At 36.9% G+C, this 14130-nt stretch overlaps 2 protein-coding genes across 4 annotated transcripts in view; one reads left to right on the top strand and one right to left on the bottom strand.

Moving 5' to 3' along the window:
* Positions 1–14130, top strand: part of LOC111056406 (Kv channel-interacting protein 1) — a 173171-nt gene that overhangs the window by 78848 nt on the left and 80193 nt on the right. The gene's annotated exons all lie outside the window — the stretch shown is intronic.
* On the bottom strand, positions 848–4781 carry LOC111064229 (dynein regulatory complex subunit 5). 2 transcript variants are annotated; one of them, XM_039426157.1, is made up of 3 exons: positions 4198–4780; positions 1765–2742; positions 854–1597 (listed from the first exon to the last, which is right to left on the bottom strand). In XM_039426157.1, the coding sequence occupies exons 1-2, from the start codon at positions 4621–4623 to the stop codon at positions 1780–1782; spliced, it is 1389 nt and encodes a 462-aa protein (XP_039282091.1). In that variant the 5' UTR covers positions 4624–4780; the 3' UTR covers positions 854–1597; positions 1765–1779. The 2 variants fall into 2 exon arrangements, with proteins under 2 accessions (XP_039282090.1, XP_039282091.1); XM_039426156.1 differs by having other exon boundaries at positions 848–2742; positions 4198–4781.

Raw genomic sequence — 14130 nt, 5'->3', positions numbered from 1 at the left:
TAAGACGGCTACTCTGATTGGTTCTCATGGAATTAATCTCGATCAAAATTTAACCGGCTTTTTTGCAACGGGCCTAATTCCATGAGAACCAATCAGAGTAGCCGTCTTATCAAAAAGGTGATTGGTTCTCGTGGAATTAATCATGGTTATAATTTAACCGGCTTTTGTGCAACCGGGCCTAACTGTTTATTCTAGATTTGAATAATCTATTATATTTTGTATTTTTTTCTATGGCTGAATAATGAATTTCTTTAAAAAATTGAATATCTATCGATGAATTGATTTTATACATTTAAAAGTTGTTGTTATACGTTGAATCGTTTAAAGATTGATTGATTGATTACATGCCTTTATTAGGGCGGAGTTAGGACTCCTGGTCCTCTCTGCCACACAACCCTACGTTGAACTCAACCCAACGTAAAGATCGTTGTTAAAAAACGATCAGGCGACGTTGATAAGCTAGAAAAGGACATATCGAATGAATGTTAATGTATTAGATCTCTACATTGTTGAAAAACGATCGGGAACGTTGCTGAGCTAGAAGAGGATGGAGCTATCTGCTTTGTCGAATGTTAGACAAGGATATAGTGTGGTCCACGTTATAATGGCAGTGGATAAAGGTAGAAAAATAGCGATGCCGATTCTCTGAATTAATTAATTATATTTCTACACTGTCAAAAACATAATTGGCATCGTTGTGGACCTAGAAATGGATAGTACCACCGGCTTTGTCGAATGATAGACAAGGATACCAAAACCAAAGTTGATCAAATACTGTCATTATAACGTGGACCTCACTATAGCAACACCAATTTTAATCGAATACTGCCATCATTACGTAAAACACTTTTGCACTCAACATACACGTTTTATTTAGTTCAGAATAAAATATTAAGACTGATGTATTTTGGTCTCAAAATACTGTACCAGAATAACAAGAGAAATTCATTCAAAGTTTATTTAAGAGTTGATATCAAGATAATAGAGTCCTTCAATATGAACTCAAATACGTATTATCGCCCCAATTTTGTATTTCCCTGATGATTCAAGATGAAAATAATCACGTTCACTTATTTTGGGTTGAATGGTTCTAAAAGCCAGAACAATGAACATTCACCAATATCAGGCCTATAGTATCTGAAGAAGATTCCAATCAACGATATAATTGTTGATCTAATTCTCCTCAATCGGCAACAAATTTTGCAAAATTTCCTCTAATCTTGTCAAAATTTGCTTCTCAGCTCCTCGAAATTTGTAATTCCAGGCCTAGTACTCTCAATAGAAGATTTTATCAATGAGAATAATTGATCTAGTATTCCCATATCGGCTACAAATTTCGCAACATTTCTCTAATCTTGTCAAACTATGCTCGAAATTTGTATCTCTTGAAATCTTGCCTTGTACAAATTTATTCTTAGCTCCTCGAAATTTGTATTTCTCGAAATCTCGCTTCAAAATTTGTCTTTTGAAAGAAGAATGTTCAAATTTTATTCTCAGCTCCTCGAAATTTGTTTTCCTCGAAATCTTGCTTCGAAATAACAGACCCTGTTAATTTTTCAGGAGTGATCTCCTTCGATATTGATCCAAATCTCTCCAGATTTATCGTCTCCAGTCAAAATTGTTCAAATTTTATTCTCAGCTCCTCAAAATTTGTTTTCCTCGAAATCTTGCTTCGAAATCTCGCTTCGAAATTTGTCTCTTGAAAGCAGACTCTGTTAATTTTTCAGGAGTGATCTCCTTCGATATTGATCCAAATCTCTCCAGATTTATCGTCACCAGTCAAAAGAAATCAATCAAATTTCTGTTACCCTCGCTCAGTCTTGAGCGCCGTAGAATTTTGCGGTTCCGTCTGATGAAAGTCTCGAAATTCGACAACGCTTCATTGTCGATGCCAGTGTTCCTCAGATCTAGCACTTGAATACACGTGTTAAACTCAAGCGCGATCATCACTTCCGTGCAACATTCGTTGGAAAAATTATTACTACTGAGGTTGAGATTCAACAGGGTTGTGTTGTAGCGTAATGCAGCCATCAAACTTGTGAGGCCTTCAATGGTAATACCACAACCGGCTAGACTTAGCTTGGTTAGAGTAGAGTTGTTGACTAAAGATGCACCTAAAGCTTTGGCTCCTTCGTCTCCAAAAATGTTCAAATCTAGTTTGAGAACCTCTAGAGGACAACTGTCTTTCTTATTCAACACAAACGCAACCGCCATTAGTCCTTCCTCTCCAAAGGAGTTGTTCTCAATGTTTAATTCTTTGAGGGACTTGTGGAGGGATATAAGTTTCGCCAGAGACTTCGCTCCAATGTTGCCAAAGTTACAGTGCGAGAAGTCCAGTGATGTGAGGTTCTCCATGTCTATCAAGGCACCGAGGAGGATATTCAGTTTTATGTCGTCGATTTGGCAACGGTGTAAGGCAAAACTGTTGAGGGTAGTAGGACCTTGACGGAGGCCTTCAGCCAAATCTGTGACGTCAGCTTCGCTGATCTGGAAGTAGTAATGTTCGTAGGTCATCCCGCATTCTTTGACCCCGTACCGGATGGACAGTTGTTGGAGCTTGTGAAGCCTCGCGAGGAGAAACCTGATGTCTAAGTGACTCGTGATGGGAGTCCCTCGGACACACTCGTCGGGGGATACGGGTCTCAGTTCGAGGTTGGGAGGGGGAAGCAACTGTTGCAGGTGTAGTCGAGTTACATAGTCTGCGCATGCGTTAACTGTTAGCTCCAGTGTGGTCCAATCCACCTACAAACAAAAACAGAACAGGTCTGTTACACATAAAGGTGCCGCATAAGGCACAATTACACAAAAAGGTTTTTAAATACAACTATATTACAATGTTATACAATTCTATCTTCTTCTCCTTCAGACTATTTGTTATTACTGTAAAGGTGCGTACATATATACGCGCCGCGAACATGAGCAATTCACTTTTGATCAGCTGACTATATCTGTATTTTTACAGAAACGGTAAGATACAGATATAAAAAGCTTGGCATCAGCTGATTAAAAGTGAATTGATCATGTTCGCGGCGCGTATATCTGTACACATCTTTACAGTAATAACAAATAGTCTGTAATGAAGGAGAAGAAGATAGAATTGTATAACATTGTAATATAGTTGTATTTAAAAACACTTTTGATGTGGAATGAACACTTATTTGTAGCAGTGACAAAATAATATACTCTTAAATTTCTTGAACCACATCAAATACTACTAAGAACTAATAATAAACTTTGATACTTCAAATATATTACAAACTTTATCAAGTCCAATATACCGTCCACAAGTATCTGATGTCACCTGTTTTAGTTGGTTCAGTTCAAACACAATTCACAGTGGAATCATTATTTACTCTTAAAAAATGTTATTCGTTTTCTCCAAGATGAAAAACTCACTTATGTTAATAAACTCAGATCACGTTTGAATTTGTATCCCATTATGATAATTCATCCAGTTCTGTGATAATCTTTCCATCTGATAAAAATATTTCTCAACTATTTCGAAATTAAATTTTTTTCAATCAGGAATATTATAATTTCTTCAGCATTATTTAGTTCATTTAATCATTTTTTATTTTGTTTCCAATCAGCTATTGAATTTTTGTTTTTCAAATGTGAGAATATTTATACTGATGGGCACGCATCATAAAAAATATTGAAACCCTACCTTATAGAAATAGACACGGCCAGAGATCTGTGTAATGCATGCAATGAATAATCCACTTGTCAGCTGATTGATTATGAATAATTCTATAGTCTAATTGATCCTATCTTCAGAGTAGATAGTGAGTTCAGTATATATAGTGATATCGGAATATGGAGGAATTCCTTTCCTTTTCATATTATCCTTTAAATGCAAAATTTCGAAAAAAACGTGTGTATACATCGACACGCAGTTGAAAAAGTAATTATTCCTGTTAAATCTTATCGAATTCTATCAACGCGTTTGGCCGTAATTGCGTCACAGACAGACAAAAGCTAATCGAGTTAAAACATGGACCTCACCAAGTTCGGTCAATTAAGTATATTATTATAATAATATAATAATAATAACAATTAATAATAATTATAATATAACAATTAACAAATATAACAATTAATTATATTATTACTTCTCCATATTATTAGAGAAGTACTTAATTTATGGATAAACTTTTTCTTTTAATGAGAATAGTATAGAGTTAAATTGAATCGAACCTGGTTGGGAATCTGACTCTCAACGACCTGCTGCAAATACCTCTCCAGGAACGCCTTCTTCCAGGACGTCTCAGACTTCGTGAGGTTGATAGTCTCATCAGGCCAATTATCATCACAACACCTCTTCCAGTAAACCCCATCCTCGATCACTGGCACAGTCAGGTGTACTGGCAAATCCGTCCTCAGAATCTCCAGCACATAATCCAGATCCTGTCTGGGCAACCTTTTTATGTACTCGTAACACATCTCAAACCCTTCTGCCATCACCTTCACACAGGTATCCATTAGACTGAGAGGGTCATACTTGTCCCAGCTGAAGTTATCTGATTCTATGGAGCGGTTCATTTCTCCCAATAACTGTCTGGATTGGGTTGAGCTGGCATAGACCCTTATCACGTTAACTCGTAAAGTGTGAGGTATCCTCATCTCACCACTTAGAAAACAAACTCTAAATCACTTGAAAATATTCAAATTTTTCTATCAAACACGAGTTTTTGATGAGAGATATTCTCTGTTGACAAAAAATCACATGAAATATTGATAAACAATATTCAACTGCTATTATCAAATAGAATTCTATCAACGCGTTTGGCCGTAATCGCGTAACATACAGACAGACAAAAGCTAATCGAGTTAAAACATGGACCTCACCAAGTTCGGTCAATTAAGTATATTATTATAATAATATAATAATAATAACAATTAATAATAATTATATATTAATTAGCATTTGAATAAATTGCATCCTCTATTTAATTCCATCTGTAACCTGGTTGGCCGCTATGGCTTCGTATAAAATGAGCGCTGCTATCCAGAGATTGTCAGTTTGGTGTAAGGGTAAGCATTCCTGACTAGCAATTGGAAGGTACCGGGTTCGATTCCCGGGCTGGCAACTAATTTTTGGATAGTAGTTCTCATCGAATTTCCATCTAGCTGTTAACCGTGATGTCAATGTCTGCAGTTGCAGAAGTCTTCGGGGTGATTTGCAGCATTTATTTAGGATTTTCGTTAAATAATAATTATATATTAATTAGCATTTGAATAAATTGCATCCTCTATTTAATTCCATCTGTAACCTGGTTGGCCGCTATGGCTTCGTATAAAATGAGCGCTGCTATCCAGAGATTGTCAGTTTGGTGTAAGGGTAAGCATTCCTGACTAGCAATTGGAAGGTACCGGGTTCGATTCCCGGGCTGGCAACTAATTTTTGGATAGTAGTTCTCATCGAATTTCCATCTAGCTGTTAACCGTGATGTCAATGTCTGCAGTTGCAGAAGTCTTCGGGGTGATTTGCAGCATTTATTTAGGATTTTCGTTAAATAATAATTATATATTAATTAGCATTTGAATAAATTGCATCCTCTATTTAATTCCATCTGTAACCTGGTTGGCCGCTATGGCTTCGTATAAAATGAGCGCTGCTATCCAGAGATTGTCAGTTTGGTGTAAGGGTAAGCATTCCTGACTAGCAATTGGAAGGTACCGGGTTCGATTCCCGGGCTGGCAACTAATTTTTGGATAGTAGTTCTCATCGAATTTCCATCTAGCTGTTAACCGTGATGTCAATGTCTGCAGTTGCAGAAGTCTTCGGGGTGATTTGCAGCATTTATTTAGGATTTTCGTTAAATAATAATTATATATTAATTAGCATTTGAATAAATTGCATCCTCTATTTAATTCCATCTGTAACCTGGTTGGCCGCTATGGCTTCGTATAAAATGAGCGCTGCTATCCAGAGATTGTCAGTTTGGTGTAAGGGTAAGCATTCCTGACTAGCAATTGGAAGGTACCGGGTTCGATTCCCGGGCTGGCAACTAATTTTTGGATAGTAGTTCTCATCGAATTTCCATCTAGCTGTTAACCGTGATGTCAATGTCTGCAGTTGCAGAAGTCTTCGGGGTGATTTGCAGCATTTATTTAGGATTTTCGTTAAATAATAATTATATATTAATTAGCATTTGAATAAATTGCATCCTCTATTTAATTCCATCTGTAACCTGGTTGGCCGCTATGGCTTCGTATAAAATGAGCGCTGCTATCCAGAGATTGTCAGTTTGGTGTAAGGGTAAGCATTCCTGACTAGCAATTGGAAGGTACCGGGTTCGATTCCCGGGCTGGCAACTAATTTTTGGATAGTAGTTCTCATCGAATTTCCATCTAGCTGTTAACCGTGATGTCAATGTCTGCAGTTGCAGAAGTCTTCGGGGTGATTTGCAGCATTTATTTAGGATTTTCGTTGAATAATAATTATATATTAATTAGCATTTGAATAAATTGCATCCTCTATTTAATTCCATCTGTAACCTGGTTGGCCGCTATGGCTTCGTATAAAATGAGCGCTGCTATCCAGAGATTGTCAGTTTGGTGTAAGGGTAAGCATTCCTGACTAGCAATTGGAAGGTACCGGGTTCGATTCCCGGGCTGGCAACTAATTTTTGGATAGTAGTTCTCATCGAATTTCCATCTAGCTGTTAACCGTGATGTCAATGTCTGCAGTTGCAGAAGTCTTCGGGGTGATTTGCAGCATTTATTTAGGATTTTCGTTAAATAATAATTATATATTAATTAGCATTTGAATAAATTGCATCCTCTATTTAATTCCATCTGTAACCTGGTTGGCCGCTATGGCTTCGTATAAAATGAGCGCTGCTATCCAGAGATTGTCAGTTTGGTGTAAGGGTAAGCATTCCTGACTAGCAATTGGAAGGTACCGGGTTCGATTCCCGGGCTGGCAACTAATTTTTGGATAGTAGTTCTCATCGAATTTCCATCTAGCTGTTAACCGTGATGTCAATGTCTGCAGTTGCAGAAGTCTTCGGGGTGATTTGCAGCATTTATTTAGGATTTTCGTTAAATAATAATTATATATTAATTAGCATTTGAATAAATTGCATCCTCTATTTAATTCCATCTGTAACCTGGTTGGCCGCTATGGCTTCGTATAAAATGAGCGCTGCTATCCAGAGATTGTCAGTTTGGTGTAAGGGTAAGCATTCCTGACTAGCAATTGGAAGGTACCGGGTTCGATTCCCGGGCTGGCAACTAATTTTTGGATAGTAGTTCTCATCGAATTTCCATCTAGCTGTTAACCGTGATGTCAATGTCTGCAGTTGCAGAAGTCTTCGGGGTGATTTGCAGCATTTATTTAGGATTTTCGTTAAATAATAATTATATATTAATTAGCATTTGAATAAATTGCATCCTCTATTTAATTCCATCTGTAACCTGGTTGGCCGCTATGGCTTCGTATAAAATGAGCGCTGCTATCCAGAGATTGTCAGTTTGGTGTAAGGGTAAGCATTCCTGACTAGCAATTGGAAGGTACCGGGTTCGATTCCCGGGCTGGCAACTAATTTTTGGATAGTAGTTCTCATCGAATTTCCATCTAGCTGTTAACCGTGATGTCAATGTCTGCAGTTGCAGAAGTCTTCGGGGTGATTTGCAGCATTTATTTAGGATTTTCGTTAAATAATAATTATATATTAATTAGCATTTGAATAAATTGCATCCTCTATTTAATTCCATCTGTAACCTGGTTGGCCGCTATGGCTTCGTATAAAATGAGCGCTGCTATCCAGAGATTGTCAGTTTGGTGTAAGGGTAAGCATTCCTGACTAGCAATTGGAAGGTACCGGGTTCGATTCCCGGGCTGGCAACTAATTTTTGGATAGTAGTTCTCATCGAATTTCCATCTAGCTGTTAACCGTGATGTCAATGTCTGCAGTTGCAGAAGTCTTCGGGGTGATTTGCAGCATTTATTTAGGATTTTCGTTAAATAATAATTATATATTAATTAGCATTTGAACAACCGGGCCATGTGGTGAAAATCTTGCCCAGTGACTAGCATATTTAATTGGGATATAGGAAATCTGTAAGTTGATGAAGAAAGCCTGAATGCTAGAAGTCAGAACAGGTATCGATGTGACTTAAACCATAGTGAGGTCCACGTTATAATGGCAGTGTTTGATTAGCAATGGTATTGCTATCCTTGTCTTTCATTCAACAAAGCGGATAGCGCTTTGCTCTGTTTCTGCCAGATCGTCTTTTAACAATGTAGAATTAATAATTTGCAGCATTTATTTAGGATTTTCGTTAAATAATAATTATATATTAATTAGCATTTGAATAAATTGCATCCTCTATTTAATTCCATCTGTAACCTGGTTGGCCGCTATGGCTTCGTATAAAATGAGCGCTGCTATCCAGAGATTGTCAGTTTGGTGTAAGGGTAAGCATTCCTGACTAGCAATTGGAAGGTACCGGGTTCGATTCCCGGGCTGGCAACTAATTTTTGGATAGTAGTTCTCATCGAATTTCCATCTAGCTGTTAACCGTGATGTCAATGTCTGCAGTTGCAGAAGTCTTCGGGGTGATTTGCAGCATTTATTTAGGATTTTCGTTAAATAATAATTATAGAATTAATAATTAATTTATAAAATATTTCATCTTAATTATGTAAATTGATTAAGAAATTATTGGAAAATATAATTGATTATTTTAAACGAGAATGAACAATATTGATATTACATCAATAAACCTGTATCAGCTACCGTCTATAGAAGGCATTGACAAGATAGAGGATCAGCAACATTTTTTTCCTGTCTTTCTCCACTGCCTTTATAACGTGGACCTCACTTTAAAAAAAGAATACAGGTACTTTAAACTATATCTCATACGTATCATACCAGAATTGATGGAGAATACATAAAGTGGTAGTATAATGTTTAGATAATCACGGTATGTTATTTTCTAAAACCTCCACACAAATATCTCACGAAGAAGAGGCGAGAAAATTGGTGTATATTCTGTGCATAATAAGACTGGAAAAACGAGTGAAGCCAGCCGCAGAGGGACAGAGAATTGAACACAGTTGGTAACACTTTTTGTTATCAGTAGCGTTGAAAGCTGAGTTGAACGTGGAGTTGAAAAACGTAACCGAGTTGAAAGAAAAGACGTAACTGAGTCGTACGATGCCGTTGGGAAAAGCAGCGTCATTCAATGTAGATGAAAATTATGTCAGACCTTGTGATAAGAAGGAGAAGAAGGACAAAGAACAGGGAAGAAAAGGTGCAAGACAAGGACAGTAGAATATTTAGAGACAAGAAGAGAAGAATATTTATTCAACTAGATGTCCGCCAGGCGAGTGAACGTAATAGCAATAAAAACCAACTAGCAAGTCCTTTTCATTTCCCCGCGCGTTTCTACCGCGCGACTCTAAAAAATTCATTTTCCTAAAAGCGGTCCACTGATTACTGATGAGCAAAATGCTTCCTTCTTTTATCTCTCTCTATCCAGCAGACGTCGTCCTTTTTCTATCTCACTCTATTTAGCAGACGTCGTCATTCTATCTCGCTCTATCCAGCAGACGTCATCCTTCTTCTATCTCACTCTATTAAGCAGACGTCGTCCTTCTTCCATCTTATTCTATCCAGCAGATGTCGTATTTCTTCTATCTCACTCTATTTAGCAGACGTCGTCATTCTATCTCACTCTATCCAGCAGACGTCGTCCTTCTTCTATCTCACTCTATTAAGCAGACGTCGTCCTTCTTCCATCTTATTCTATCCAGCAGACGTCGTCATTCTATCTCACTCTATCCAGATATAGTCATTTTGAATGAAAATGATTTAATGAAAAAGACTAAGAAATTGTCAAAAACCACAGATTTATTGATACTTAGAAAGACCGGTTTCGGTTATTACACCATTGTCAATCTTTGATAAACTAAAACTAAATACAAGAGCAGCAGAATTTATACTAGTAGGCGAGTACTGCTATTGGTCAAGGGCATGAACGCCTGCCATTGGCCCAGCTAGACAGTCTCCTCCCACTCAACGGTGTCACAAAATGGAGGCTTAAGCAACAGACTCGTCATGATAACAAAATTTACTTTCAGTACAAAATAAGAACCAAGAAAACAAGTTTCGACCATAGGTCATTTTCAAGTTAAAACCTATTTTCATTTTAACTTGAAAATGACCTATGGTCGAAACTAGTCGTTGAAATAATTATGTTACAGTTTTTAATAAAGGGTTAAAGTTAAAACCTATTTTCATTTTAACTTGAAAATGACCAAAGGTCGAAACTAGTCGTTAAAATATGTTACAGTTTTCAATAAAGGGTTAAAGTTAAAACCTATTTTCATTTTAACTCGAAAATGACCAATGGTCGAAACTAGTCGTTAAAATATGTTACAGTTTTTAATAAAGAGTTAAAGTTAAAACCTATTTTCATTTTAACTTGAAAATGACCAATGGTCGAAACTAGTCGTTAAAATATGTTACAGTTTTTAATAAAGGGTTAAAGTTAAAACCTATTTTCATTTCAACTTGAAAATGACCAATGGTCGAAACTAGTCGTTAAAATATGTTAAAGTTTTTAATAAAGGGTTCTACAAGTTTTTATATTGTTTTTATTAATTTGAACAAAAGTAGCCCATAGAAGTGAAGTGATTCTAGTTTCGGTTTTTATACCACTATCAATATCTAGTGAACTGAAAGCTTAAGCATTGAGCAGCAGAAAAAATATTCTTAGCAGAATTGAAATTTGTTATTGTGAAAACGTTATGTGATCTATATAACCAATAACCATACAATCTACCATGAGAAATAATCGTTCTAGCTTTTCTCGCCAGTGTTTTTCACACTGGAAAACAATAAAGATGCTTGCTTTTTGGGGCAAGCTGCAAGTGAATTGTTTTTGTAACGACTCGAATGATTAGCGCAGACTGGCGACCGACAGCAGAATGCCATTCTGGAATCTGGACTCGAGCCAGAAATTATCTATTATCCGCATTTCGACACAAAACGAGCGTCGCGCTACAATCGTAAACAGGGCACTCAATTGGTTTCTATTGTCAGCTGATGGCCTAATTTGTTCTGGTATTTAATTCGGTTATCCGAAACAAAATCTTTAAAAGGTGCCAATTTGCTGATTTTATCGACTTGAACTATGGTGAGGTCCAAGTTATAATGGCAGTATTTGATTAACATTGGTGTTGCTATCCTTGTCTATCATTCGACAAAGCAGATAGCGCTATCCTCTTCTAGCTCCGCAATGTTGCCAGATCGTTCTTCAACAATGTAGAAATAAAAATAAGCAACAAAATAGGCAATCTCAATCACGAAAATTCATTATTAGATTTTTCTCTTTTTGTGTAGTTGAGAAATTGATATTGTGGTGATTATTCTTATTAAATAGAAATACTGAGAAATTAAAGTATAAATTAAAAGTATTTTGCTCACTATAACCTTAGTGTCCGGTTTCCCATTAGGGAACTTTGGACTATATACGGCGAGGTGGAACTACCCTTGGGTCTCCCCACCATTCAAAGCCATACGCTAATAATAATAAAAAATACTGAGAAATTGTCAAAAACCACAGATTTTGTTGATAGAAAGACCAGTTTCGGTTGTTACACCATTGTCAATCTCTTATAAACTGTTAATCACTCTTTCTAAATTTCAATAAATTCTGTTTTTTTGACAATTTATTAGTCTTTGTTTTCATTCAATCATTAAAAAATAAATATTCACTTATCGAATAATATATGATTGATTATTTTGAAAAAGAATGAACAGTTGATACGACATCAGATATACCGGTGTCAACTATCCTCTATAGAAGGCAGTGACTAGGCAGAGAAAAGGCAACGCTGTTCATCTATTATTCATCCACTGCCATTATAACGTGGACCTCACTATAGACAATACAAAATTTGTTGTTATGTAGCATAGTATACATTGTAGTTTATTTTATTGTTTTAAGAAGGTTCACCCTATAGTGAGGTCCACGTTATAATGGCAGTGAAGAAAGATAGGAGATCAACGTTGCCGATCCCTCTGTCTTGTCAATGCCTCCTATAGATGGTAGTTGATACAGGTTTATTGATGTAATATTAACTGTTCATTCTCGATTGAAATAGTCAATTATATTTCATTAAGCAAGAAATTATATTTTTCAATAATTTTCATAATTAAGATGAAATATTTTGTCAATTAATTATTAATTTCCATTGTTAAAAGACGATCTGACAACAGAGCAAAGCGAGAAAGAGATAGTGCTATCTGCTTTGTTGAATGATAGACAAGGATAGCAATACCATTGCTAATCAAACACTGCCATTATTGACCGAACGTAGTGAGGTCTATGTTTCAACTTGATTTGATTTTGTCTGTATGTATGTAACGCGATTACGGTCAAACGCGTTGATAGAATTCGATGAGATTTGGCAGGAATATTACTTTTCAACTGCGCGTCGATGTTTTTTTAATTTTTTTAAATTTATTTATAATTTCTACAAAGTAGCACTGATTGGGAGAGAAAAACTAAGGATACTCCTTGTACCATTTCTCTCCCAAATTTAGATAATATTTTAAAAGTCCGAGATAGGGTTATGGTTTCACTTTTCTAAAATTTAGTCCATTTTCACTAAAAAAAACAACGAAGTCTAAGAATTTTGAATTTTGATGGTTAAAGCAGAATAAAAACAAAAATATCACACTCAAATCACTATTAATTGGAACATTTTTGCGTGATTGATGTATACACAAGGTTTTTTGAAATTTTGCATTTTAAGGATAATATGAAAAGGAAAGGAATTCCTCCATACTCTGATATCACTATATATATCATCTACTTTGAAGATAGGATCAATCAGACTATAGAACTATTCATAATCAATCAGCTGACAAGTGGATTGCATGCATTACACAGATATCTGACCGTGTCTGACAACATAAGTGAGTTTTTAATCTTGAAGAAAACAAATAACAGTTTTTAAGAGTAAATTATGATTCAACTGTGAATTGTGATTCAACTGAATCAACTAGAACAGGTGACATCAGATACTTGTGGATGAGAAAACTGCGTGAGGTCTATTAATTACAGAACTACTAGAAACGTGGGCCTTACTATAGCTACATTTGGACTGTAGTATGAATTAGAATTGGAAACGTTTTGGGCGTAAGCCTGTGGTACACTTCTGAAAGTTGTGCAATTCTGAATTATTAAATAAATAAAGTTAAGTCGTTTTTTCGACAGGTAATCAAAGATGAGGGTGCCTCACACAGTACCCAAAAACACCCTTCGCGCCTACTCTGTGTCGCCTGATCAAGTGACGACACCCAGACGAGTTCAGGCGGAAAACTTTTCATGGGACGAACGAATGCCCCACACTCTCTCCGCGCTCTGCGTCGAGGCACTCGTCTCAAGCTTCACCGAACACTCGGACTCCCTCGCCTTGCTCGGCCGTCAGGATCTCGACTACCTCCTCGAAGTCCTTCCTCCGGATCTCGACATCGATGTAGTCGCTCCGATAGTCGAGGACGGCATCTACTGGCAGAGATGCTGCCAGCATCGTTGGCCACAACATCCTCTCGACGTCTCCAAACATGGCGGGTCTTGGAGGAGGATGTTGTTGGAGAAGTATCTCCAACACCACATCGAGGATCTCCAACCTGAGGACTTTAATCTTGAAGACTTCGAGAAGAAAATCAACGTTTGTTCCCCCTTCATCATCAGGCTTGAGTTGAGAGAACTGAAACCATCACCGAGAACCGTTTCTGAAACTACAACATCATGTACCCACCTCGACCTCAGTTTTCTCCTCTCAAAACTACACAACATCCAAGAACTGATCGTCCAGTTTGGTGTCAGAAACTGTGGCATGGATTTCACCCCGAAACTATTCTCAATAAGTTCCAGAGACATCGAGAACCTAGTCAAGGGGATACAAAACAATCATTCACTAATCCTTCTAAAGATACATAGAAGCTCCATCAACGACGCGAAACTGAAAATCATAGTTGGTGGTGTGGTGGAGATGAAGAACCTCACAACCCTAGACTTCTCGCATTGTCAGATCGGTGACAAAGGAGCTGGGTATTTAGTGGAGTTTGTTAAAACACAAGGAACTCTCAAGAACTTGAATCT

The sequence above is a fragment of the Nilaparvata lugens genome, chromosome 4, assembly GCF_014356525.2.
Source record: "Nilaparvata lugens isolate BPH chromosome 4, ASM1435652v1, whole genome shotgun sequence".
NCBI lineage: Eukaryota > Metazoa > Arthropoda > Insecta > Hemiptera > Delphacidae > Nilaparvata > Nilaparvata lugens.
Note: the sequence above shows the minus strand (reverse complement) of the source record. Positions and strands in the feature narration are given on the sequence as shown.